General features: G+C 39.1%; 1 protein-coding gene across 1 annotated transcript; it reads left to right on the forward strand.

The window, feature by feature from the left end:
- Nucleotides 1-20,889: 20,889 nt before the first annotated feature.
- Nucleotides 20,890-25,700, forward strand: SMCO1 (single-pass membrane protein with coiled-coil domains 1). The gene is made up of 3 exons (XM_030329628.1): nucleotides 20,890-21,020; nucleotides 24,399-24,548; nucleotides 24,989-25,700. The coding sequence occupies exons 1-3, from the start codon at nucleotides 20,971-20,973 to the stop codon at nucleotides 25,431-25,433; spliced, it is 645 nt and encodes a 214-aa protein (XP_030185488.1). The 5' UTR covers nucleotides 20,890-20,970; the 3' UTR covers nucleotides 25,434-25,700.
- Nucleotides 25,701-27,656: the final 1,956 nt, after the last annotated feature.

The raw sequence follows: 27,656 nt of genomic DNA on the forward strand, positions 1-27,656 counted from the left end.
ACCTCAGTTTTTCTATTTATAAGCAGATAATTAGTGGAAACAGATTAATATACTGCACAAGTGCTGTGTGTGTGTGTGTGTGTGTGTGTGTGTGTGTGTGTGTGTGTGTGTTTGGTTTTCTGAACTATTTGATTTAAAAAATTTTTTAATGTTTATTTACTTTTAGATAGAGTGTGAATGGGGGAGAAGCAGAGAGAGAGAGAGAGGGAGACACAGAATATGAAACAGGCTCCAGACTCTGAGCTATCAGCACAGAGCCTGACGCAGGGCTTGAACTTGGGACTGGGGAAATCATGACCTAGGCCAAAGTCAGATGCCTAACTGAGCCACCCAGGCTCCCTCTGAACTATTTGAAAGTGAGATACCATAACACTTATCTCAAAGTACATCAGCACACGTCTCCTAAAAAAGACACTTTCCAATAAAACCATAATCCTAATATATCTAAGAAATTTAGTAACAATTTCATTCTTGCTCTTGGCCAGTCAATTTTGACTAATACCATTCTTACTGCGCCAAAGTCTGGTGGTAGGAGAGGGTGGCAGCCAGAAGTGCAAAAGATGGGCCCCTCAGCCCTGGGTGGGCTTATAGAGGTGAAAGGCTGGGAGCAAGGGGATCCTTGTGGTACAGTCTGGTGTCTGCGCAGAAAGGCGTCTCCTTTGTATACAACCGTCTTCCTGTGGTGTGCCCCTAGTGAGGAAGATTGCCCCTTCCACTGGGCTAAAGTTCATTTTAGAGACTAGACTGTCAGACCAGAGGATACTGGGAGAGTGAAGATAGGAGTCTGCTGGAGTGAACAAAGTACTCTGCTGTGGCCACCACCATTAGGACCATATGCCAGCCAGAGGAGTGGGATTTAATCTAGGCCCAAGAGAGAATGTGAAAGAAATTCAGAACACCTCCCCAACACCAGGAGAGCCTGTCATATCCTGGTACTCTTGGTGAAGGAAAGGTCTGGGCTGATATTTAATAGAGTCTCCTTAAGGTCCTCCTCTATAGCCATAAAATACATTTGGGGGAAGTGACTCTCCACTTGGGCATAATTTTTCTGTAATCATTCTAGGCAATGATTGAAGAAGCATCCAGAGCACGGAGTGGTCAAGTAAAAACAATGACTTATAAATATTGACACAACAGGTCACAGGTAGGCCTGAAAATTGAGTGCATCTTTGAAAGTTTATTTAGTTAATTGGTTTAATCTTAGGATTTCTATAAAGTATACCATCAAATATGTGATTATGAAATACAGTGAAAGAGTTTGTAAGAATTGTTACGTCTTCTGAGTCCATAGACTAAACATAATCTGCATCTACTTCTCAAACCTGAATTTACTCATAAATAACCATATGTTGTACTGCCAGGAGTTCAGTTATTAGGTTCATTAAGTAGTACATCTGGGAGGTACAACATTGTTAATTGTGTTATAAGCCAATGTGTGGCTAGATAAATGCAAACATTATTTTATTACAAATTATAATAGTAAGTAAACTGGTTCAGCCACTATGAAGAACAGCATGGAGATTCCTCCAAAATTAAAGGTAGACCTAGGGGTGCCTGGGTGGCTTAGTTGGTTAAGTGTCTGACTTCAGCTTAGGTCATGATCTCACAGTCTGTGAGTTTGAGCCCCACGTCTGTGCTGACAGCTCAGAGCCTACAGTCTGCTTCAAATTCTGTGTCTCCCTCTCTCTCTGCTCTTCCCCTGCTCATGGTCTCCCTCTCTCTTTCAAAAATAAACACTAAAACAAACAAAGAAACAAAAAAACGTAAAAAAAGTAGCACTACCATATGATCTTGTTATCCCACTTCTGGATATGTATCCAAAGGAAATGAAAACACGTTATTGAAGAGACATATGTACTCCCATTTTTATTGTAGCATCATTCACAATAGTCAAGATACAGAAACAACCTGGGTGTCCAGCAAAGGATGAATGGATAAAGAAGATGTGGCAGCATATGTGTGTGTGTACACGTGCACGCACACACATTTATATACATACGAATATATACTATTCAGCCATGAGAAAAGAAATTCTGCCATTTGCTACGACATGGGTGGACCTTGAAAACATGCTAAATGTGATAAGTCAAATAGAGAAAGACAAATACTGTATGTTATCTCTTATATGTGGAATTAAAAAAAATTGTAAAAGCAGAAAGTGAAATTGTTATGAGGGGTTTGTGGAGTAGGGGAATGGTACAGATGTTTAATAGAAGTTAACAGATGAACGTATCATGTCATAGGGCATTTTTGGCTTAAAAAAACTAATTAAATGTCTTTTAAAATAGGTATATTTAAAAAAAAAGAACTCGGGGGGCGCCTGGGTGGCTCAGTCGTCCAACTTCAGCTCATGTCATGATCTCACTGTTCCCAGGTTCGAGCCCTGCGTCAGGCTCTGTGCTGACAGCTCAGAGCCTGGAGCCTGTTTTAGATTCTATGTCTCTCTGTCCCTGCCCCTCCCCCACTCATGCTCTATCTCTCTCTCTCTCAAAAATAAATAAACATTAAAACATTTTTTTAATTCTGTAAATCTAAAATTGATAAACTGAGAATGCATGAACCAAGTGATGCATGCAATTCAGTTAGAGAAATGTCTTATAATTGAGTCACTGCTCTGCCCAAGGTAGCATCAACTTGCCAAATACAAAGAACCTCCTCTAAAGCAATTAGTGCCAAATTCATGTGAGAGGTAATTTAGTTTCAGCAAAACAGCATCAGCCATTAAAATAATGTTGACAGTTCGGGGCGCCTGGGTGGCTCAGTCGGTTAAGCGGCCGACTTCGGCTCAGGTCGTGATCTCACGGTCCGTGAGTTCGAGCCCCGCGTCTGGCTCTGTGCTGACAGCTCAGAGCCCGGAGCCTGTTTCAGATTCTGTGTCTCCCTCTCTCTGACCCTCCCCCGTTCATGCTCTGTCTCTCTCTGTCTCAAAAATAAATAAACGTTAAAAAAAAAATTAAAACAAAATGTTGACAGTTTATTTTATTAGCTATAATTTGGTTTGTATTTAATATGTAGGGTTTTTTTGAGTTTATTTATTTTGAGAGAGAGAGAGAGAGCAAGTGAGTGAGAGTGTATGCCCAAGAGCAGGGGAGGGGGAGAGAGAAAGAGAATCCCAAGCAGGCTCTGCACTGTCCACGTGGAGCCCGATGCAGGGCTTAAACTCACAAACTGTGAGTTCATGACCTGAGCCCAAACCAAGAGTAGGATGCTTAACTGACTGAGCCACCCAGGCACCCAATATGTAGGTTTCTTTTGATTTTATGGTCACATAAGAGTTATAAGAAGTCTATACCTAATGTTGGATTTGGACATATTTAAGCAACATTATACTAAAACGTCATTTCCGTATAACAAGTAATTACTAATCAATCCTAGAAGTCTCATAATTTTTCTTTTAAAACCTTACAGTACTCAAGCTTAAAGGAATCGACTTGTAGACAGAATCCTGAAAATCTTCTTGAGTGACCTTTAGCATCTTCATATGAGACTAGGACTAAGTGATGTTGCTGGGGAATGTGGGGAAATAGCAAGGGTGGAACCCATAGTTTGCTGTGGGAGAGGATATTTTGGAGAAGCATAGATTGTTCAGAATAAATTCTAAAGTAGTCACGTAGGAAAACTAGTCATATTATCAGTTGGAAGTATTAGAGTGAAGAATGAAGCCCAAGTTTTTGGTTTCAGTGACTGGGTGGATCCTACGGCCATAATTTCAGGTAGTGAGCACAAGAGGATGGGCAGGTTTGACTACTTAGACCTACCTAATCTGCCCTGACTGGCCCTTGCCATTCTGGTGTCATGACCATCATCTCCAAAATGGCATATAGGTGTTGTTATTAGTCAGGAGTCTGGTTGCACTGGAGAGGTCGGGGTGATTTGGAATCTTACTGGACTCCTTAAGCCAGAGTGGGAACTAGGCAGACATTTTCTCTTTGTTTCCCTTAAACCTTTTACTCTTAGACTTGCTCCTTTCTTAATAATATACTCTAATTTTCTAATTGATGTTACTGCTATTCATGAAGCATTACTTTTGTTTGGTTCTTAGAATTTTCAAGATTTTCCTTTCCTGCATTGCTCTGTAGAGGTTCAGCGCCCTCTATAGACATAATCCACAATTTTCCTGGTTGTCAGAGATTTTGATAGCCTCAAATTAGTCAAATAACTTGATTCATCCCTACCTGAACTTTCTTGGTAATAAGAAATTCTCCATGGCTCTAAGTAACCATTTTTTAAATTTAGATATCAATTTAAAATTTAAAATTATTTTTTGGTCTACTTAGACCCCTTTAAAATTATATTTTGAACTTTCAAAAGTTTAAAAAGTTATTTTCCAAAAAACATTATTTTCCATGGTTATAGAATCCTTGGTTATTATTTATGAAATGTCATTCAGCTCTACTATCCTACCACATATTCTCATTGTCTATGATATTCCCATCATTAGATATGGCTGTTTCTTCAAAGGATGACTTTTTCTTCAAAGCTTGTGTCCTCTGAGATGAAGGTGTCTTCATAATCTTAACTGCAAATCAGATTCACGAATGCAGATTTTTAAAATATCCAGATGTCTGGGTCCTATCCCACAAAACCCAATTCAGCACTGATTATAAAGGTTAAATATGTTGCAGGTCAACTCACCCTCCAAAATTACTAAATAATTTGGGGACACCAGGCTGGCTCAGTCAGTGGAGCATGTGACTCTTGATCTCAGGGTTGTGAGTCTGACCCCATGTTTGGTGAAGAGATTACTTAAAAACAATATCATTAAAAATATACTAAATAATCTGAATGAAATATTTTTAATTGATTTGCATGCCTGTAAGAATGGCTAAAATAAAAAATTTGGTGACAACACCAAATGCTGGTAAGGATGTGAAGGAACTAATCTCTCATCTGTTGATGGTGGGAATGTAAAATGGTACAGATACTCTGGAAAACAGTTTGCATTTTCCTATAAACAAAATATGCCAGAACCATATGAGCCAGCAGTTGTTCTCCTGGGCATTGAAACATACGTTCACGTAAAAACCTGTGTACGAACATTTATAGCAACTTTATTCATGATAGCCCCAAACTCGAATTAGCCCAGATTCCTTACACAGATAAATGGTTACACAATCTGCGGCATATCCATACTGTGGAATACTACTGAGAATAAAAAGGAACAAACTATTGATGCATGTAGCAAACTGGATTTCACGTGTATTTTCAAGCTTATTGTCATGAATTTGTTTATAATATCCTCTTTTACTGTTCTTGTCAGGAGTTTTTTAATATTTATAGCCTTTTCAAAGAACCAATATTTGTATTTATAATCCTTTGTTTTCTGTTTATTTGTTTTCTGTTTAATTCCTGCCCTAATTGTATTTCCTCCATTCTGCTATCTTTAGGTTTAATTTGCTCTTTTTCTAACACTTTGAGATGGATGCTTAGTTCATTGATTTTTTAGCCCTCCTCCTTTTTGGTGTATATGCATTTAAGGCTATAAAATTTCTTCTAAGTATGGCTTTAGCTATATCCTTCTAGTTTCATATGCCATACTCATTAACTTCCAATGTAACATTTTTTTCAATGTAACATTTTAAATTTTCATTGTGATTTATTCTTTGATACATGGATTATTTGGAAACATGGCAAATATTGACACATTTCTCCCTGATATTGGGCACAAGAGATGAAGGATATGTTCACCATTATTTCTATTTGGCATTCTACTGGAGGTCCTAGAAAGTACAATATGATAAGAAAAAGAAATTAAAGCCATAAGATTAGAAAGTAAGAAGTAAAACAGTTATTTATAGACATGATTCTGTATGAAGAAAATCAAAAGAATCTAGAGATGGATTGCTAAAATTAAAAATGGATTTAGTAAGGTTGTTGAATAAAAAGATAAATATACAGGGGCACCTGAGTGGCTCAGTTGGTTGAGCGTCTGACTTCGGCTCAGGTCACGATCTCACAGTTTGTGAGTTCGAGCCCCACATCGGGCTCTGTGCTGACAGCTCGGAGCCTGAAGCCTGCTTCAGATTCTGTGTCTCCTTCTCTCTCTGCCCCTCCCCTGCTCGTGCTCTGTCTCTCTCTGTTTCTCAAAAATAAATAAATGTAATAATAATAAAAAGTTGACAGTACCTAGTGTTAATGAAGCATGGAGTAACTGGGACTCACATACAACTGTACATGAGCATGAAAGTTGGTACAACTATTTCACAAAATTAATTGGCAATATGTATAAACCTGACTATATGCATAATCTATCCAGCAATTCCATTTCTAGACATATGCCCAACAGTTCATATACCAAAAGACATGTATAAGAGTGTTTATAACAGCATTATTTATAATAGCTCCAAAATGGAAACTACTCAAATGTCCAACAATAGAATATATAAGTAAATTGTGATATATTCAGTTATATAATACCATATAGAAATAAGAAGTGAGCTAAATATTTCACTCAACAATAAGCATGAATCCGCAAACATAAATTTGAGCAAAAAGGGAGCCAGTCAAAAAATAACACACACATCTAGCCATGACAAAGTAACTGGTACCAGACTAACCCTCCTGTCATACACAACTGGATAACTGTACCATAAATGTGAAATAGTTATTCTCAGTCATTGGACCAAGGCAGCACAGTACAGTCATTACTGAGAGAAGGGGGAACAAAATGAAGTGAGTCCTACGGTTTCCTTAGCTTTCTTCCTGATGTCGTTTACCAAATATCAGCATAGGAAGGAGGATCCCAAGCAAGGCATGGCAGACTTGATGATCTGAGGAGAAAAAAGAGCCTGTAGAGACTGAGACAGCTAAAAGTTATAAAGCAGAATAGCAGGGGCGCCTGGGTGGCTCAGTCGGTTAAGCGGCCAACTTCAGCTCAGGTCATGATCTCGCGGTCTGTGAATTCGAGCCCCGTGTCGGGCTCTGTGCTGACAGCTCAGAGCCTGGAGCCTGTTTCAGATTCTGTGTCTCCCTCTCTCTGACCCTCCCCCGTTCATGCTCTGTCTCTCTCTGTCTCAAAAATAAATAAACATTAAAAAAAAATTATAAAGCAGAATACCAGAGAGATGGGAACTATACAGAGAATGAGATTCAGAAATCTGCATGGGAGTTTCCCTGTCTTTGGTCAAATACAAAGCTGTACAAGAGTAGAATGGGACCCAGTGAGGCTGAGCAAAGAAAACCTACTGGAGAACTGCAAGCTGAACAGCCATCAGAGAGACCTTGGTATTAAGAGATCTTGTTGGGAGACTGGTGTTGAGAGACTTTGATGACCTGATGCATTCAGTAGGACTAAGTTAGACCTATAGAAAAGGCTACTCTAGAGCTATCATCACAAAGCTTACTAATAGGGGTGCCTGGGTGGCTCAGTTAAGTGACCGGCTTTTGGTTTCAGCTCAGGTCATGCTCTCACATTTCGTGAATTTGAGGCCCACATCAGCGCTATGTGCTGACAGTGTGGAGCCTGCTTGGAATTTTCTCTCCCTCTCTCTCTGCCCCTCCCCTACTCGGGCCCTCTGTCTAAATAAATAAATAAACAACTAAATAAAAGAAAGAAAAAGAAGAAACAAACAACAAAACCCAGAAAGCTTAAAAACAAGCCTTGAAAGGACCACTCTGATTTATACTAAATAGCCTACCAAAATAAAATTCAATATTTAAAAAAAATTTTTTAATGTTTATTTATTTTAGAGAAAGACTCACACAGAGTATGAGTGGGGGTGGGACAGAGAGAGGGAGACACAGAATCCGAGGCAGGCTCCAGGCTCTGAGCTGTCAGCACAGAGCCTGACTTGGGGCTTGAACTCATGAACCATGGTTCATAATCTGAACTGAAGTTGGACACTTAACCAACTGAGCCACTCAAGTGCCCCTAAAACTCAGCATTTTAAAAGGAACACAACAAAAATCCATAAATTCAACAATGTAACGGACATAATGACCAGAATCCAATCAAAATCACTAGATAATGGCAAGAATAGGCAAATTTATAGAGATAGGAAGGAAATTTGTGGTTGCCTAGGGCTGGGGGATGAAAGGATTGGAGAGTGACTGCTAATGGCATGGGATTTCCTTCTAGGTGAATGAAAATGTTCTAAAATTAGATTTGGTGATGGTTGCACAACTTTGTGAATATACTAAAATCTATTGAATTGTCACTTCAAATGGGTGACATTTTTAAAAAATCCTCTAGATATTGAAGAATCAAGAAAATAACCTATATTTAGGAGAAAAATTAGGAGAAACAGAAGTTTATATGAAATATATGATAGAATTAAATGACATTTAGTGTCTGTTTTTATATTTATTTAAATATTTCTATCTTTTTTTTTTTTTTTAAAGTAATCTCTACCCTCAATGTGGGGCTCAAACCCATGACCCCAAGATCAAGAGTCACATGTTCTACTGACTGAGCCAGCCAGGGGCCCCTAAAATCTTTTTTTAAAAGAGCTATTATAAATGTTGTCAAGGAGGGGCGCCTGGTAGCTCAGTCAGTTAAGCGTCTGACATCGGCTCAGGTCATGATCTTGTGGACAGATTTCAGCTCAAGTCATGATCTCGTGGTTCGTGCGTTCCGGCCTTATGTCAGTCTCTGTGCTGACAGCTCAGAGCCTGGAGCCTGCTTTGGATTCTGTGTCTCCCTCTCTCTCTGTCCCGCCCCCACTCACGCTCTGTCTCTCTGTCTCTTTCTCAAAAATAAACATTAAAAAAAATTTTTAATAAATAAATGTTGTCAAGGATTTAAGGAAAAGATGAACAAATAAGGACAGAAATGAAAACTATAAAAAAAAAACTGTTATGAACTGAATTGTTCCCCTCAACATTCACAAATTCACGCGGTGAACCCTTAATTCCAAATGTGACAGTATTTGGAAATAGGGATTTTATTTATTAAGTTTTATTTATTTATTTTGAGAGAGAGAGAGCATGAGCAGGGGAGGGGCAGAGAGAGGGAGAAAGAGAATCCTAAGCAGCCTTGTGCTGAGGCTGACAGCATGGGGCTCTATCCCACAAACCGTGAGATCATAACCTGAGCTGAAATCAATAGTTGGACGCTTAACCAACTGAGCTACCCAGCCATCCCTCAAAGTAGGGATTTTAAAGAGGTAATTAAGGTTAAATGAAGTCATAAGGGTGGGACCCTAATCCAATATGACTACTGTCCTTATAAGAAGAAGAGACACCAGAGAGTTGAATATACAAGAGAAAAGGCTAGGTGAGGACACAGCAGGAAGGCAGATAGATGTCTGCAAGCCATGGAGGATTTCAGGAGAAATCAAACCTGCAAAACCTTAATTTCAAATCAAACCTGCAAAACCTTAATTTCGGACCTCCAGCCACCAAAACTATGAGAAGATGAAATGCCATTCAGCCTATGTGTATTCTGTCATGGTAGCCACAGAAGACTAGCACATATGGCTAAACCACATTTTACCTATACATCAACTGATGGACAACATCTGGGTTGTTTCCACTTTTTGGTTATTGTGAATAATGCTGCTATGAATATTCATTACAAGTTTTTATGGTATATATTTTTGATCAACCATGTTGAGTATAATTTACATAAGTAAAAATTTAAGTATATAGCTCAGTGAGTTTTGACAAATGTTTACAACCATTTATCTGCATTACTATCATAAAACCACTATCTCTCATGATAGATTAGTTTTGTCTATTCTTAAACTTCAGGAAAATGGAATCATACACTATAGCCCCGTTTTTGCCCTTGGTATAATGATCTGGAGATTTTCATATTTTGTTATATTTATCCATGGGATATTCAATTTTTTTTTTATTTTTTATTTTTTTAAATTTACATCTAAATTAGTTAGCATATAGTGCAACAATGATTTCAGGAGTAGATTCCTTAGTGCCTCTTACCCATTTAGCCTATCCTCCCTCCCACAACCCCTCCAGTAACCCTCTGTTTGTTCTCCACATTTATGAGTCTCTTATGTTTTGTCCCCCTCCCTGTTTTTATATTATTTTTGTTTCCCTTCCTTTATGTTCATCTGTTTTGTATCTTAAAGTCTTCATATGAGTGAAGTCATATGATTTTTGTCTTTCTCTGACTGACAAATTTCACTTAGCATAATACCCTCCAGTTCCATCCACATAGTTGCAAATGGCAAGATTTCATTCTTTTTGATTGCCAAGTAATACTCCATTGTATATATATACCACATCTTCTTTATCCATTCATCCACCGATGGACATTTGGGCTCTTTCCATACTTTGGCTATTGTTGATAGTGCTGCTATAAACATGGGAGTGTATGTGTCCCTTTGAAACAGCACACCTCTATCCAGTGGATAAATGCCTAGTAGTGCAATTGCTGAGTGGTAGGGTAGTTCTATTTTTAGTTTTTTGAGGAACCTCCATACTGTTTTCCAGAGTGGCTGCACCAGCTTGCATTCCCAATGGGATATTCAATTTTAATGGTGAGTAATATTCCATTGTATGAATATACCACATTTTGTCAAGCTATCCACCGACTGGTGGAAACTTAGACTTGTTTCTAGTTCAAGCTATTATGAATAAAGCTGCTGTAAACATTCATATATATTTGTAGATATACATTTTAATTGTTCAAGGGACACATGGCATATTAATTTCTTAGGACTGCCATAATGAAGTACCATAAACTGAGTATGTCTTAAGAATTTTCTGGAGGCTAGAAGTCTACAAACAAGGTGTCATCAGGATCTGAAGCCTGTAGGGGAGAATACTTCCTTGCATTTTGCTAGTTTAGCAATCCTTGGCATTCCATGGCTTATAGCTATAGGATTACAATCTGCCTTTGTTATCACATAAGAGTCTGCCCTTATGTGTTGTCTGTGTGTTTATCTCTTCTCTTCTTATAAAGATGCTTACTATGGTCTGAATGTGTCCCCCTAAAACTTACATGTTGAAACCTAACCCCAAAGGTATTAAGAGGTGGGGTCTTGGGAATGTGCTTAGGTCATGAGGGTGGAGGCCTTATAAATGGGATTAATACCTTATAAAAGAGACTCCAGAGAAATCCCTAGCCTCTTCCACCATATGAAGACACAAGAAGGCACCAGCTATAAACAGGAAGAGGGCCCTCACCAGAAGGCAACTATGCTGGTGCCTTGGTCTTGGACTCTACAACCTCCAGAACTGTGAGAAATAAATTTCTATGTTTATAAGCTAGCCCGTCTATGGTATTTTTTTTAAAAGCAGTCTGACAGGACTAAGACAATACTAGTCTTACTGGATTAAAGTCCCACCCTAGTCCCATCTCATCTGTTTTGTTTGTGAATGTCTTTTTATTTCATCTTCAGTTTTTAAGGTTATTTTTGCTGGATAGAGAATTGTAGGTTGGTAGGCTTTTTTCCTTTGCTTTTGTTTTGTTTTATTGTTTTCAAATGTCAATCCAATTCCCCCTGGCTTGTATTGTCCCTTATGCGAAATCAGCAGAAATGTTTATTTTTGTTTCTCTGTATGTAATGCATCTTTTTTCTTTGGTGCTGTTGTTTTTTTTTTTTTTTTTAACGTTTATTTATATTTGAGAGAGAGAGAGAGAGACAGTGCGTGAGCAGGGGAGGGGCAGAGAGAGATGAAGACAGAATTTGAAGCAGGCTCCAGGCTCCGAGTTGTCAGCACAGAGCCTGATACGGGGCTCAAATTCACAAGCTGTGAGATCATGACCTGAGCCGAAGTTGGACACTTAACTGACTGAGCCACCCAGGTGCCCCTCTTTGGTGCTTTTACAATGTTCTCTCCATCACTATCTTTCAACTATTTGATTTTGATGTGCTTTGGTATGGTTTTCTTTCTTTTTTTTTTTTCAGTGTTATTGACAAATAAAATTGTAAGATATTTAAAGTGCACAATATGATGATTTGATATACGCACACATTGTCAAAGGGTTCTCTCCACGTAGTTCATTATCACGTCCATGACCTTACGTATTTAACTTTTTTTCCCAATGAAAACATTTAATTTCTACTCTCTTAGCAAATTTCAATTGCACAACAGTGTCATCGACTATAGTCACCTTTCGTATGCTTTTCCTTATATATATGATGCTTGGGCTTCTTTGAACTTCTTGAAATTACCTATGTCATCAAATTTGGAAATATTTCTTTCGTCAAATCTTTTTTCTACCTCCCTCCCTCTCTTGCTAGAACTCTAATATAGAAATGTGAGAATTCTTGATATTGTCTCACAGATCACTGAGACTCTGTTAATTATTTTTTGGCCGTACTTCTCTGTGCTTCAGTTTAAAGAGTTGTTATTGACCTGTCTTCAGCTTCATGGATCCTTTCTTTTTCATCTCTAGCTCCTAATTTATCCAGTGCCTTTTTAATTTCAGATGTGGCACATTTCAGCTCAAGAATTTCCATTTGTTCTTGTATTAACCTCCTAGGGCTGCCATAACAGAATACCAGAGACTGGATGGCTTAAAAAACACAAATTTATGTGTCACATTTCTGGAGGCTGGAAGCCCAATATCAAAGTGTTTGTAGGTTTGTTTCTCCCAAGACCTCAGTCCTTGGCTTGCAGGTGGCTGCCTCCTCATTGTGTCCTCATATGGCTTTTTCTCTTGTGCATGCACATCCCTGGTGTCTCTTTTTCTTATAAGGACACTAGCCTTATTGGATTAGGCCGCTACCCTTATGACCTCATATAACCTTAATTACCTCTCTCTTAGAAGTCCCTATTTCCAAATATAGTCACATTGGGGGTAAAGGTCTTAACATATGAATTTTGAGAGATACAATTTAGTCCATCACCACATAATGGGATATTATTCAGCAGTAAAAAGGAACGAAGTAGATATATGCTATAGTATGGATGAACCTTGGAAACATTATGCTAAGTAAAAGAAGCAGTCACAAAAGACTACATTGTATGATTCCACTGACATGAAATGTCTAGAATAAACAAATCTACAGAGACAAAATGTAGATAAATGGTTGTTGGTGCTGGGGCAGGGATGGGGGGATTAGGAAGAAGGGAGAGTGACTGCTGATGAGTACAGGGTTTCTTTTTGTGGTGATGTAAATGTTCAAAATTGATGGTGGTGATGATTGCACAATTCTGAGAGTATGCTAAAAACTCTTGAACTCACATTTAAAATGGGTCAGTTGTATGATGTATGAATTATATATCCATAAAGCTATTAAAATATGTATCATATGATTCCATTTACAAAAAGGTCAAAAATAGGCAAAACTAATGTATAATGAGACATGGTAGTTATCTTTTGGGAAGAAAAGGAGAGCAATAGTAGGGAGGGGCCGTGAGGTCCGTGCCTATTCTGGCATGTAGGTAATATTTTATTTCTCAACTTTGGTTAAAGTTACATGAGAGTGTTCACTTTGTAATAAATCATTCAAAGGAAAAACACCCAAGCTCAATACTCTGGTACCAAATGTGTGGGGTTTTCCATACCAAGCAATTCTCCAGTCCTTGGCGATACTGATGTGTCCTACAATTTAATACAATTCTAAAACTAACTCCCCAGAGTTAGCACAGATCCCAGAGGTTAAGAGCTCAGCCCGACAAGACTGCCCCCACTTCAGAAGCCAGTCATAAGTCCCAAGTTGTCGTGTGTACTTCTGACTGATGATAAATCAGGGGTTCCCATTACCGCCTCCTCAAATTTGATAATTTATTAGCATGGCTCACAGAATCCAGGGCAGCAGTTTACTCATTATTACTGATTAATTACAAAAGATATATTAAAGAATATAAATGAATAGCCAGGTGAGAGATACCTAAGGTGAGGTCCAGAAGGGTCCCGAGTATGGGAGCTTCTGTCTCTGTGGAGTTTGGGCTACACCACTCTCTTGACATATGGCTGTGTTCTTGTCCGCCAACCCAGAAGCTCTCCAAATGCTTTTGGTTAGGATTTTTATGGAGGTTTCATTAGAGTAGGCATGATTGATTAAATTGTTGGCCATTAGTGATTAACTTAAACTTCAGGGGCGCCTGGGTGGCTCAGTCAGTTAAGCCCCTGACTCTTGATTTCGGCTCAGGTCATAATCTCACGGTTTGTGAATTTGAGCCCCAGATTGGGCTTTGCGCTGACAGTGCAGAACCTGCTTGGGATTCTCTCTCTTCCTCTCTCTCTGACCCTCCCCTGCTCACTCTCTCTCTCAAAAAATAAATAAACTAAAAAAAAAAAAAAAAAAATTAAACTCCAGCCCTCTTCCCTCTCCAGAGGTTGAGGGGTGGGGCTGAAAATTCCAACTCTCCAATCACATGGTCAGTTCACTAGCTACCAGGCCTCATCCTTAGAAGCTTTCTAAAAATTGCCTCATTACCATAAACTGAGGTGTGGTTGAAATGGGCTTGTTATAAACAACAAAAGGTACTCCTTCACTTTTACCATTCTAGAGCTATTTCAGTAACTAGGGGTAAAAACCAAATATTATAGTGAAAGATGCTCCTTTCACCTGTTTTAGGAGCTGGGGACAAAAAATATATATAACAGAAGATGTTCCTATGGTTCTTATCTCTTAGGAAGTTACAAGAGTTTGATTATCTCTGTGCCCAGAGCTGGGACAAAGACCAAATATAAATTTCTTATTATATCACATCATAGTCATCAAGCTTATGACATAACAGTTTTCTGTGTATATGTTATACTTCAATTTTTAAAATGTCTTATTAGGGTGCCTGGGTGGCTCAGATGGTTGAGTGTCGGACTCTTGATTTCAGCTCAGGTCATGATACCAGAGTTGTGGGATTAAGCCCCTGCTTAAGATTCTCTCTCTCCCTCTGCCTTCCTCATGTACAGGATCTTCTCTCTCAAAAATAAAATAAAATAAAATAAAATAAAATAAAACAAAATAAAATAAAATATCTTATTAATTTTAAAATATTCAGGTAAATAATTTGTATGTTTTTTTAATCAGTTCCTTAATGGAAGCTTCCATAAGAACCCCACTATCTACAAATATGCCTACATCTGTAAAATAAAATTGAAACTAACACACATTTTGAAGTTAATAGTTGATCTAATTAATAGGGTCTGCCAAGGTTCTTTGAGATTAATGCTTGAACAAAAAACATCACACAGTCACTAGGGATGTAGTCTTAATTTGGTTTAGAGCAAGACCTAAGATGAGAATTGCACAAATTCACATAAATGAGAACTGAGGCGATTCCAGGAAGCATGTCGTACAGAAGAAGAATGAGACAGAGAAGGAAAGGAACTCGACACAGAGCAGTACATGAACTGTAAATTCCCCCTGTGAGTAACTGAGGCTCAACCCCTCCAAAGGTTTTTTGCTACTGCTATGATCCCCATTTTATAAATCTAGAAATAGGGACTGAGAGATATTAAAGTACTCTTCAGAGGCTCACAGAGCTAAGAAGTGGTGGAACAAGAATTTGTATCAATCTGATCAGAGCCAAGAATAGTTTAGTCTCCAGGAGACTAAACCAGGTTTTAGAAACTGGAATCTAGAAACGGGGGAGAAGGAAGCAAACACAAGCAGGTTGCAAGCAAATAGAGTGTCTAGAATCAGCACTGCTGTCTGGATCTTGTTTTTATATGGTGACTGGGCCGGGTGCGGTTTGAGTCTGGTGATGGAACTGATAAAATGTATGGAATTCTCTTTCTAGAAAGAAAGCTCAGACATTGTAGATGAATCCTTCTGTAGTCTGTATAAATTCACAAATTGAGGGACTCCTTTCTCTGATGTATTGGTGTAGGTAAGTATCTGGGCTGAATGCATCTTCCAGAAGATTGCACTAAGAGCAAAGTGCAAAGTGGAAAAAACCAGGTTGGCAGCTTGCTGACAAAGTATCATTTTAACAAATTCTCTTTCCATCCACATGTGCTACTGTTACAAAACTCTTGGGGCAAGGTGACCATTAGTAAATTTACTAATGGCAAAAACTCCTAGATCTTTTCCCCTGAGATGGAAGCCTTTGCAAGTAACATTACTCTATTAGTATCTGTGCTTGGAGTTCAGCACGTTGAGTTTAGCGCTCAAAGCATAGGACTCAAAGTATTCAATTGTTAGTACTTGATTCAGCTCTACAACAAACAGCAGAAACCTGCTGCAGCTTTAGATGCTTTGTTTTAGCAGAGCAAAGTACTGTTTATCTCTCAGCACTGCTGCTTAGCTTTTGAATACAGCATTCTTCCAAAGATCTATACCCTGTGACAAAAAGCAGGTAGGAATCCTGGCTGCAACTTCGTTATAAAAAAGCTTGTGAGAGAAAATATTTGATAAAGATACAAGTGATAAATATGCCAAGAACCCTTAAAACTCAACAGTAAAAAACAAGCTGATTTTAAAAAGGGCAAAGCACCTGGACAGCCATTTCACCAAAGAAGATATACAGATGGCAAGTAAGCCATGATGTTCAACATCATTTGTCATCAAGGAAATGCAAATTAAAATTATAAGACACAACTACACACCTATTCAAATGGCCAAAATACAAACAGTGACAACACCAAATGCTGACAAGGATGTAGAGCAACAAAAACTATCATTCACTGCTGGTGGAAATGCAAAGTAGTACAGCCACCTTGGAAGACAGTTTGGCAATTTCTTTTTTATTTTTATTTTTATGTTTGTTTGTTTGTTTGTTTGTTTGTTTGTTTAGTGATACAGCATGAGTCAAGGAGGGGCAGGGAGAGGTGAGAGGGAATCCCAAGCAGGCTCTGCACTGTCAGCACAGAGCCTCCAACCCATGAACTGTTGAGAGATCATGACCTGAGTTGAAATCAAGAGTCAGATGCTTAACCGACTGAGCCCCCCAGGTGCGCCCAGTTTGACAGTTTCTTTTTTTTTTTTTTTTAAGTTTATTTATTTTGAGAGAGAAAGAACGCGAGCCGGGGAGGGACAGAGAGGAAGACAGAGAATTCAAGCAGGCTCCGCACTGTCAGTGCAGAGCACAACATGGGGCTTGAACCCATCAATTGTGAGATCATGCCCTGAGCTAAAATCAAGAGTTAGACACTTAACTGACTGAGCCACCCAGGTGCCCCCAATTTGGCAGTTTCTTACAAAACTAAACATACCCTTACTGTGCAACCCAGCAATCATGCTCCTGGGAATTTACTCACATAAACTGAAAACTTATGCCCACACAAAAACCTGCACACAGGTTCATAGCAGTTTCATTAATGATTGCCATGACTTGAAAAGACTCATCCTCCAGTAGGTGAGTGAATAAAGAAACTATGGCACATCCAGACATTAAATATTATTCAGCACTAAAAAGAACTGAGCTATCAAGCCATGACAAGACATGGAGGAAACTTAAATGCATAGTACCTGTGAGAGAAACCAATGTGAAAAGGCTACATACTGTATGATTCCAGCTATATGACATTCTGGAAAAGGCAAAACTATGGAGGCAGTAAAACGATCAATGGCTACCAGAGTTTTGGGGGTGGGAGGGAAGGACAGGCAAGGAGGCAGAGCACAGAGGGTTTTTAGGACAGGGAAACCATTCTGTATGGTACTGCAATGATGGATACACGGTATTATATATTTGTCAAAACCCATAGAATGGACGACACCAAGAGTGAACCCCTAATCTAACCTGTACACTATAGGCGATCATGATGAGTCAATGTAGGCTCATCAGAAGTAATTAATGTAACCACTGTGGTGCAGGGTGTCTATAGCAGGGGGAAGTCGTGCCTGTATAAAGGTAGGGGTATACTTTCTGCTATACCTTCCGTTCTTTTGGCTGGGAACCTAAAACTGCTCTTAGTTAAGCAATATGACAGGGGACCAGGCGGGTCTGAGAGATGAGCCTGGCAGAAGAGATGAGGAAATCATAAAAGTTTGGACAGACAAAAGGCAATATAGAGAGGCAATCAAGGACAGAGTGATCAGCGGGTACTGTTCAGGTCTAGACAGACAAGAGGCAGTCGATGAAAGTGGGGAGAAGAAAACAAATACTGGGTCTGGATAGGCAGGCAGCATATTAGAGGAAACAGTACCGGCGAGTGGAATTGGTAGGCTCTGATCCCAGAGCAGAACTCTACTGTTTGCCCTGTTCTAAACATTCTTCTGGGGGGCAGGGTTCCATAATGGCTTATTCTGAGTGAGAAGACAGAGAGATACCAGGTTAAATCAGAGTCTCCACTATTCTCTCTTTCCTTCTCTGTTTTATTTCCTTGTCAAGGTTCTGGCCACTGATCTACTATAAGAAAACTAGTATTCGTTCCAGAAAAATGAAGGGCTTCAGAGGAAGCCTCAGCAAAAAGGAACCTGATAAAGTATCCTTCACTGAACTGTTCACTCCTTAAGAACAGAAGCCCAACTATAAAAGTCTTAACTGATAAAGCAAAGTTACTCCTTACAGTAAGCACATTAGCAATGGAATTATCATAGGGGAGGTTAATTCAGTGACAAGTTTTTTGTTTGTTTTCTCACCCTTTTACCAATCTCTCCCTATTTGCCCCACTCACCACCCTAGCAAACCACTTTTCTACTCTCTTGTTTCTGAGTTTGGCTTTTTATTTAGATTCCACATGTAAGTGATACCCTGCAGTATTTGTTTTTCTTTGTTGGGATAATTTCATTTAGCATAGCGCCCTCAAGGTCCATCCATGTTGTCATAAAAAGCAAGATTTCCTTCTTTCTGGACAATTAGGTTGTTTCCATCATTTGGCTATTGTGATTCACTGATGCAGTGAGCATGGGAGTGCAGATCCCTCAACACCCTCTTTTTATTTTCTTTGAACATATCCCCTGAAGTGGGATTGCTGGACCACAGGATAGTTCCGGTTCTAGTTTTTTGAGGATCTTTCATGCTATTTTCCATCGTGACAGATTCTTTTCATCTGTCTGCTCTGTTGTCCTGGCTTGCTCTCTGTGGCCGGTTCCCCTCATGTCATAAAAGGGTGAGCGCTGCAGTATCAGGCATTACAGGAAGACTCAGTAATATGAGGGATGAAGAGAAACTCTTTCTACTGTGTGTGTTTTTCATCATTAGAAAAACTTTCCTTCCAGTCACGAAAGGACAAATATTGTACAATTCCACTTATAGGAAGTAAGGACTTAGAGGAGTTAAATTCATAGAGACAAAAAGCAGGATGGTGGTTTCAGGGCGGAGGAGAGGGGAGAATGTGCAGTACAGGGTTTCAATGGGTACATGGTTTCAGTTGGGGAAGATGAAAATGTTCTGGAGGTGGATGGTGGTGATGACTGGGCAACAGTATAAATGTGCTTAATGCCACAGAGATGTACACTTAAAAAAGGTTAAAAAATGGTTACATTTTAAAAATTAAGATTTAATTGACATATAACATTAGTTTCAAGTGTACAGCTTAATCATTCAATATAAATATATATTGTGAAATAATCACCACAATAAGTCTAGTTAACATCCATCACCACACATAGTTACAGACTTTTCCTTTTTCTTTCTTTCTTTCTTTCTTTCTTTCTTTCTTTCTTTCTTTCTTTTTGTTTTTAAAAAAGTTTTGTTTATTTAAGTAATCTCTACACCCAACGTGGGGCTCAAACCCACGACCCTAAGATCGAGTCACATGCTCTTCCGACTGAGCCAACCAGGCACCCCAAACTTTCTTCTTGATATGAGAACTTTTAAGATCTACTTTCTTAGCAACATTCACATATACAATACAATATTGTTAACTATAGTCTGTATGCTGCTTATTACATCCCCAGGACTTATTTATTTTACAGCTAGAAGTTTGTACCTTTTTGTACAAAAAGGGTGTATACTACCTTCACCCAATTTGTCCATCCCCACCCAAAATGGTAAATTTTGTTATATGTTTTATAACAAGTAAAAATAAGCTTTTCTCAGAAGTCCCATAGTAGACTTTCTCTCACATTTCATAGGCCAGAATTCTGCCACCTGCCTATTCCTAAACTAATGATAACGGCAACAATAGTGAAATTACTATGATTGACTTAATCTAATCAAGATTCACCCCCCCCTTGTGACTGGGGAGGGGTCCAGCCTCCCCAAAACCACATGGCTGCCCAATACTTGAACAATATTTGAATTCTGTTGAGATAAGTGAACAAATTATTCATCGAATAAGTAAATCCATGACCTGGATCTTATTAGTTTAAATGTTATGGTTTTTTTTAATTGTTGTTTTTCTTTTCCTCACATGACTTTTGCTTAAGGCATACCCAATCATTATTTCCTGACCACATCATGTACCTTGCCTCTCTGATTTTGCTCATGTAATTTCTCGTTTTAAAATACCCTTTCTCTCTTCTCTGATAATCAGACACCTACATTTCCTTTAAGGCTAAGCCCAAATCCTACCTTCATTGTGACCATTTCTCAATTATCCAAGACTTCGGTGACTTAGTCTCTCATCTATGATTTTTATGGTCTGTACCTATTAAGTGCACATTTTATATACATTTTCTTTTTAAGTATATGTCCTTTATTCCCAATTAGAATGTAAACATGTTGAATTCAGGAATCCTGTTTGATGTCTGTTTCCAGTTTCAACACTTACTCTAATACTAGAAGCTCTCAGTGAATATTTATTAGTTTCTAAGGATGATTAGATTTTTAGCATTGGTATATCATAAAAGGTCTGGGGCTCTCTTTAAACCTCATTTAGATTATAACTAATTAAGCTGTTAAAATTTGAGAGTAATATTTCCATCAAATTTAATCCTAGTATATGTACATATTTGTATACCCATATATACATTTATCAGAATATACATAGAGCCACAATTACATCTGATGGTTGTGCTATGTTGATGTACTACAGCTCACTTTACAAAGACAAACATTATAGTGGGTTCTAGGACACCTGTGTTCACAAGATCAACTCTCTGAAACTATATTTGGATGTACAAGCTATTAAAAGCTTCTTGTACTGAGTGACCTTTGAGGCAGAATTCAGATCAAATAGTCACACAAGCTGCTGCTTGCTGCTGAGTGGAAGACAGCAGAAAACCCTCCATTAGGTTTTTATTTTCCTTGTTTTGTTTCCTTTCATTTTGCCTTAAGAAGATGAACAATGAAACCACAACCCTGATATCCTTGAAGGAGGCAATGAAAAGGTTGCTAAGGGCTACAGGGCGGGAACAAGCATAGGTCTGCTTTTCTGGGAAGATGGGTAAGAGAAGAATAAGAAATAAAAATAGGCAAAGAAGTATAGACATGCTAATTAAATTCTGTCTCTGTTTAAAGCGGTTTAAGTCTTCCAGGTTAAAATATATATATTTACTATATATATTTAACATATATATTTAAACACATACATTTAACATATATATTAAATATATATTTAACTTCCATATATATGTGTAAACAATAAAGAAAAATACACTCCCAGGTGAATTCCATTCGATTAATGTATGTGCTATATTCTAGGTATACAAAATAAGTAAAATGTGGTTTCTATCCTCAAGGATCTCAAAGCCTATAGAGAGAATTATTCAAAAATACTTAGAATTTAATGTGATTGACCTTGTAACGGTGATGTCCATAAAGGGCTATGAGGACAGAAGAGAGGATCAATTTATTTGACTTTGACACCAGAAAAAGGAACCCTTCATAGAGGGACATTTATTATTTTTTTTAAATTTTTTTTTAATGTTTATTTATTTTTGAGACAGGGAGAGACAGAGCATGAACAGGGGAGGGTCAGAGAGAGGGAGACACAGAATCCAAAACAGGCTCCAGGCTTTGAGCTGTCAGCACAGAGCCAGATGCAGGGCTAGAACTCACAGACCGCAAGATCATGACCTGAGCTGAAGTCAGCCGCTTAACCGACTGAGCCACCCAGGCGCCCCTCATAGAGGGACATTTAAACTGGATCTTAAAGTGTGAGTAAAAGGCTATGAGAAAAAAAAAATATGGGAAGGAATTCTAGGCTGAGGAAACAGTACATGTAACACATAATGGAACATGGAGGCCGCAGAAGCCTGGAATCACATACTGTGTTCCGTCAGCTTCTAGATGTCTTGTGTGATTACCGACTAGGGTATGAGAGGATTGGCAGAAGATGGGAGCAAAGGGTTAAGGGCTTTATGTTTCCTCCTGAGAATAGCCAATTTGGCTATAACTGTGTCTTTGGACGAGTCAGGGCAGCACAAAGCATACATAATCAGTTGAGTCACATGATCAGAATTGTATTTTAGAATCACATTTCTGGAAGGATGGATTCAAGGTGGCAGAAATCGAAAGCAGGGATCCAGTTAGGCTACTGTAATCCTAAGTCAAAGTGAAAGACAGTTATTAACTGGTTTAGTGGTGATGGAGAGGAGGGTATAGTTTAGAGGCATTAGTGGAGAGGAAGAAAAAAAAGGTAAGAATTTTCTGAAATTTCTAGTTTAAGCACTTGAATAGATGGTGATGTCACTAACTAGAGCTGGGGAATTGTAGTAAAAAACAGACTTGGATTTGCAGACATGTTGTTCAGCATTTATTTCAAATGGTGTGGGAATGCCTTTTTGTGAGAGGCTTCCAAAAAGCTATTAACAACTGTGAACTTTTATACTGACTGACAAGCTAGAGTTCAAGCTAGAGAGGACCTGTAAGCAATATAGTCTCAAAGGTGTCAAAGTTACTACAGACAGTACGCCAGATGACATTGTTTTCATATGTAGACAGAGATTGCTGGCATATTAGGTCACGCAGGCTTACACTCCTATGAAACACATTTCGTAGTGGGCCTTATCTATATGTAAGTAAAATATCCAAAGCAGTGAGAAAATTCTAACCATAGTAATTTCCGAAGATGAGGGAGAGGGATAGTGAGTAGGTTCAGTTTAGGACGGTTGGGTTTGGAGATGCACAAAACATAAAGACACAGCTCTAGAGGGGCACCTGGGTGGCTTGGTCGGTTAAGCGTCCGACTTCGGCTCAGGTCATGATGTCACGGCCCATGAGTTCGAGCCCCGCGTCGGGCTCTGTGCTGACCGCTCAGAGCCTGCAGCCTGTTTCAGATTCTGTGTCTCCCTCTCTCTCTGCCCCTCCCCTGTTCATGCTCTGTCTCTCTCTGTCTCAAAAATAAATAAACGTTGAAAAAAAAAAAAGATACAGCTCTAGAGCTTAGGAGGTGGTACCTGAAGCTGAATTAGCCTTGAGATAAACTGAGCACCAAGAAGAGAACATGGTCAAGGACAGAACCTGGGCAACCACAAAGTATTCAGGTCACTGAGGACATAGAAGTGGTACCTGAATTTGTGTATCACTTCTTTCATGAAAATGTGGGTGCCTTCAGGCAAGTGAGTTGTGTGGTTCCAGTTCTGTGTGATTCAGTTTGACATAATTCTGGTGCCACAGTGCCCTCTGATGATTAAGGTTGTTCAGAGCTACTCAAATGCCCTTGAGTAGGCTCAGCCCATGGCTCAGCGTCTCATTCACATTATTGATGTCGATAATAGGAGACATATTTTCTTACTTCTGTGTAAGGCCTTTGCTAGGTATTGGGGGACAGGCATAAAGATGTCCAAGAAATAGTCTCTGATTCCCCCTCTCCAACAGTTTACAATTTTGTTCATGAAATCCTAACTCTAAAAATAAAGCAGGAGGTGAGGAGTGACAGGTAATAGAGGTAGTCCCTATGAAAATGAAGTAGGCAGGGTGATCTCCAGGCAGAAAGGCTAGGGGATATAAGTGAGGTAGGATACAATTTGGGTAGTCAGAATAGAGAAAGGCACCTTTTTAAATAGTGGTCCCAGCACTAAGTAGCTATGACATTAGATCTCAATCTTTGTGAGACTCGATTTATCTGTAAAATAATAAAAATGACTGCTTTGCTTCTTATGGTTGTTGTGAGAATCAAAATTATGCTTATGTTTAAAATACTTTTGGGGGCAGGCACCTGGGTGGCTCAGTTGGTTAAATGTCTGACTCTTGATTTTGGCTCAGGTCATGATCTCATGGTTCAGAGTTCAAGCCCTGTGTCGGGCTCTGAGCTGGCAACATGGAGCCTGCTTAGGATTTTCTCCCTCTCCTTTCTCTCTGCCCCATCCCCACTCTCTCGCGAACACGTGCTCTCTCTCAAAATAAATAAACTTAAAAAAATTAAAAATAAATTAAAAATAAAAACTATTTTTTTTAAGTAGGCTCCATACCTAATGTGCAGCTTGAACTCACAGCCCTGAAACTGAGAGTCACATGCTCCACTGACTCAGGCAGCCAGGCACCCCTAAAATACTTTATTTAAAGTATAAAGTTCAATACAAAAACATGATATGTTAGATAATTCAAGTAATTAGACAATTCAGAAGTTTGGCAATATAAGGAATATACGAACTGGGATGATGGCTAGAGAGAATAGCAAATGGAAACATCTGTTTGTAAGCTTAAATTTAGATAGCTACCCAAATTAATAGTGGTTATAAACAATGTAATAGAGCCTTATCTTAAGGCAAAACCTTAGTACTGTCTCTCGACCTAAAGTGCCCCTTGATTCTTTTATCCTGTAGAGTAGACCACAAACTCCAAGTTTTAGAAGCACAGTTTAAAGAACTGGACTTCACCAAGGATAGCCTGACACAGAAATTTGAACATCATAGCAAGGCTTTGGCAAACCAGGCAGCCCACGATGAACTGTGGACAGCAGTGCTGGCACTCAAGTGAGTATCCAATGAGAAATCAGTGGAATGTCATGGCTTTGTGAGAGCTTGCAGGGGACATTCTAAACTTGAATTTAATATGGTTCTAACATGGCTTGTGAAGAAATCGTATTTTCTTAGGTTAATTGATTCAAAAGAGATTAATTTGAGCACCTGTTGATATGCCAGCACTGCCATATACATCTCATCACAGAGTCTCTTGCTTGCCAATGTCTTACTAATACAGAGATGGCTGATGTAACTCCCCTGCCATTGAGAAATGTGTAGTAAGCGTGGCCTGAGAACTAAGCTATCCAGTATAGTGCAGGCCCTATTTCTAAAGTAAGTATTTTCTAAAATACAGCAGCTGGTTCTTCTAGTGGGTTTGTATTCTAATACAATTCATTTTATGTTTGTACATAGAGTTCCACTGCTCACAAAGCTCTCCACATTTTTTGTAGATTCACTTCAATGGAACTGAGTATTTTATATAGCTACGTCATGGAAGTACTCATCTGCTTGCACACTCGTGTGCTTGAGAAGCTGCCAGACCTGGTGAGAGGTCTTCCCACCTTAGCCTCTGTCCTAAGACGAAAAGTCAAGAACCAGCGTATTAGAGGTGTTTGGGAGTCTGTCCTAGAGGAAAGTGGGCTGGAAGAAGGAGATATCACAGCACTTTGTACCTTCTTTATTGCATATGGTAACAAGGCAGAATACTATGTTGCTAAAGTGAGGCAGATGTATATCAAGGATGTCACTTTCCTGATCACTAACATGGTAAAGAACCAGGCTTTGCAGGATGGTTTGCTCAGGGCTGTGCAGGTCATTGAGAAGGGGAAAGCAGTGAAGGCCCCTGAAAACCAAAAGTCCCCCCTAAAAGAGTTGATACCATTAGCCAGAAACTAACTTTACTCTATGACCAAGGGATTCTACTTCTAGTAGTTTATCTCACAAAAATGGGGGGGGGGGGTAGGAAACGTATGTACAATTTATTATACACCTATTTTTATAGCAAAAGTGAGGGGAACCTTAAACAAAATATGATAAATTGATACAATGGATACTTTTTGTGTAAGAGAATGAAGAAGCTCTTTGTGTAACTGTACAATGATACAGAGCTATCACCAAGATGTGTTGTTTTAAAAGATTTCCTATATATTGTTAAGTGGAGGGAAAAAAGGGCAAAAATTAATATCTACACACACACATATACAAGCTAATATACCTATAAACTTCATAAGCTTCTTCTGGAGAGATAGAACACTTTCTATCTCTAACTTTGGCTGTCTCAGGGAAAAAACAAAGAGGCTAGGGATCAAAGGTAGGAGGAATTCTTTTCACTGTTAAAGAATGTACTGTTTTGTACATTTTGAATTTTGAACCATATGAATGCACAGTATATTAAAAGACAAACCAATACAAACACCTAATATATATTATATGTTGTACATTTTCTCTCTGGTACAGAACCACAGTTATTTTACACTAGAAAGGGAACTCTAATACATTGACTATATATTAAAATATTTATTGAACATCAAATGCCATGTGCTAGGTGCTGTGAATTAACAGAAACATTTAAAAATGTGGAGTCTGTCTTCTAGGTAAAGGTTGAGTGCTTATGCTTTATTTGGAAGGTACAAATTCAAACTTTTTTTTCTAGTGTTTAATTTTTTTTACACTTATTTATTTATTTAAAAAAATTTTTTAACGTTTTATTTATTTTTGAAACAGGGAGAGACAGAGCATGAACAGGGGAAGGTCAGAGAGGGGGAGATACAGAATCTGAAACAGGCTGAGCTGAATCTGAGCTGTCAGCACAGAGCCTGACACGGGGCTCGAACCCATGAACTGTGAGATTATGACCTAAGCTAAAGTCAGACGCCTAACAGACTGAGCCACCCAGGCACCCTGGGAGATACAAATTAGGCAGAGGATTCGAAATAATACAAAATGATGTTACCTTGCTGACCCCTCCTTGAAAATGGGCCATGAGACACAGAAGCTTCCTTGGTAGATAAATGCACTCAGTGTTGGAGTGCCTGGCTGGCTTAGTTGGTAGAGCATGAGACTCTTGATCTCAAGGTTGTAAGTTTGAGCCCCACGTTGGGTGTAGAGATTACTTAAAATCTTTTAAAAAAATGCCCTCAGTCTTGTCCTTCTCCAGACACATTGTTTGGAGAAACCATGCCTTGGAAGATAGATGGAAAGGGAATTTCTCTGTCATGCTCAGTCTATTGTTTTCAGTTGGTCAAAGTTTGTTCCATGGGGAATGACCTCCCCCCACCCCCGCCGCTGCCCATACTTCCAGGATGCACCATCTAAGCCCTCCCAGCAGGCATTTGGAAGCCGGTGCCTGCATTGTTCAGTGCAGTGTTTCACTAGAGTCCAGAGGTGATAGGAAGAGCCAGAGACTCTAGAAATGTAACTGCTCAGCTCCAGACAGAGCAAGGGACTGTGACTGTGGGCCCAGAAAGTAGACAAGAACAAGGAAATCTGAAGAAGCACATAAAATATATCCATTATACCTGACATAAGTACCTGAACATAGAAATCAAAATGCAGGGGTGCCTGGGTGGCTCAGTCCAGTTGGTTGGGCATCTGACTTTTGATTTTGGCTCAGGTCATGATCCTGGAGTTGTGGGATCGATCATGGAGGATGCTTGAGATTTTCCCTCCCTCTCTCTCTCTCTGCTCGCTCCCCTCCTCGCTCTCTCTCTAAAAATAACCAAAAAGGGGCGCCTGGGTGGCTCAGTCAGTTAAGCGTCCGACTTCAGCTCAGGTCACGATCTCGCGGTCCGTGGGTTCAAGCCCCGTGTCGGGCTCTGGGCTGATGGCTCAGAGCCTGGAGCCCGCTTCCAATTCTGTGTCTCCCTCTCTCTCTGCCCCTCTCCCGTTCATGCTCTGTCTCTCTCTGTCTCAAAAATAAATAAACGTTAAAAAAAAATTAAAAAAATAAAAATTAAAATAACCAAAAAAATCAAAGTGCAAGAGTTAAATAATAAGACTACAATAAAAACCACTATTACTAGGCAATATATGATTGGGTGAGTTTGGGAGGGTTATCACTATGTGATTGAAAAATACTATGGGTATTTCCTGGAGGAAGTACATTGAAGTGATCCTTCA

This window comes from Lynx canadensis, chromosome C2 (assembly GCF_007474595.2).
Source record: "Lynx canadensis isolate LIC74 chromosome C2, mLynCan4.pri.v2, whole genome shotgun sequence".
NCBI classification, from domain to species: Eukaryota; Metazoa; Chordata; class Mammalia; order Carnivora; family Felidae; genus Lynx; species Lynx canadensis.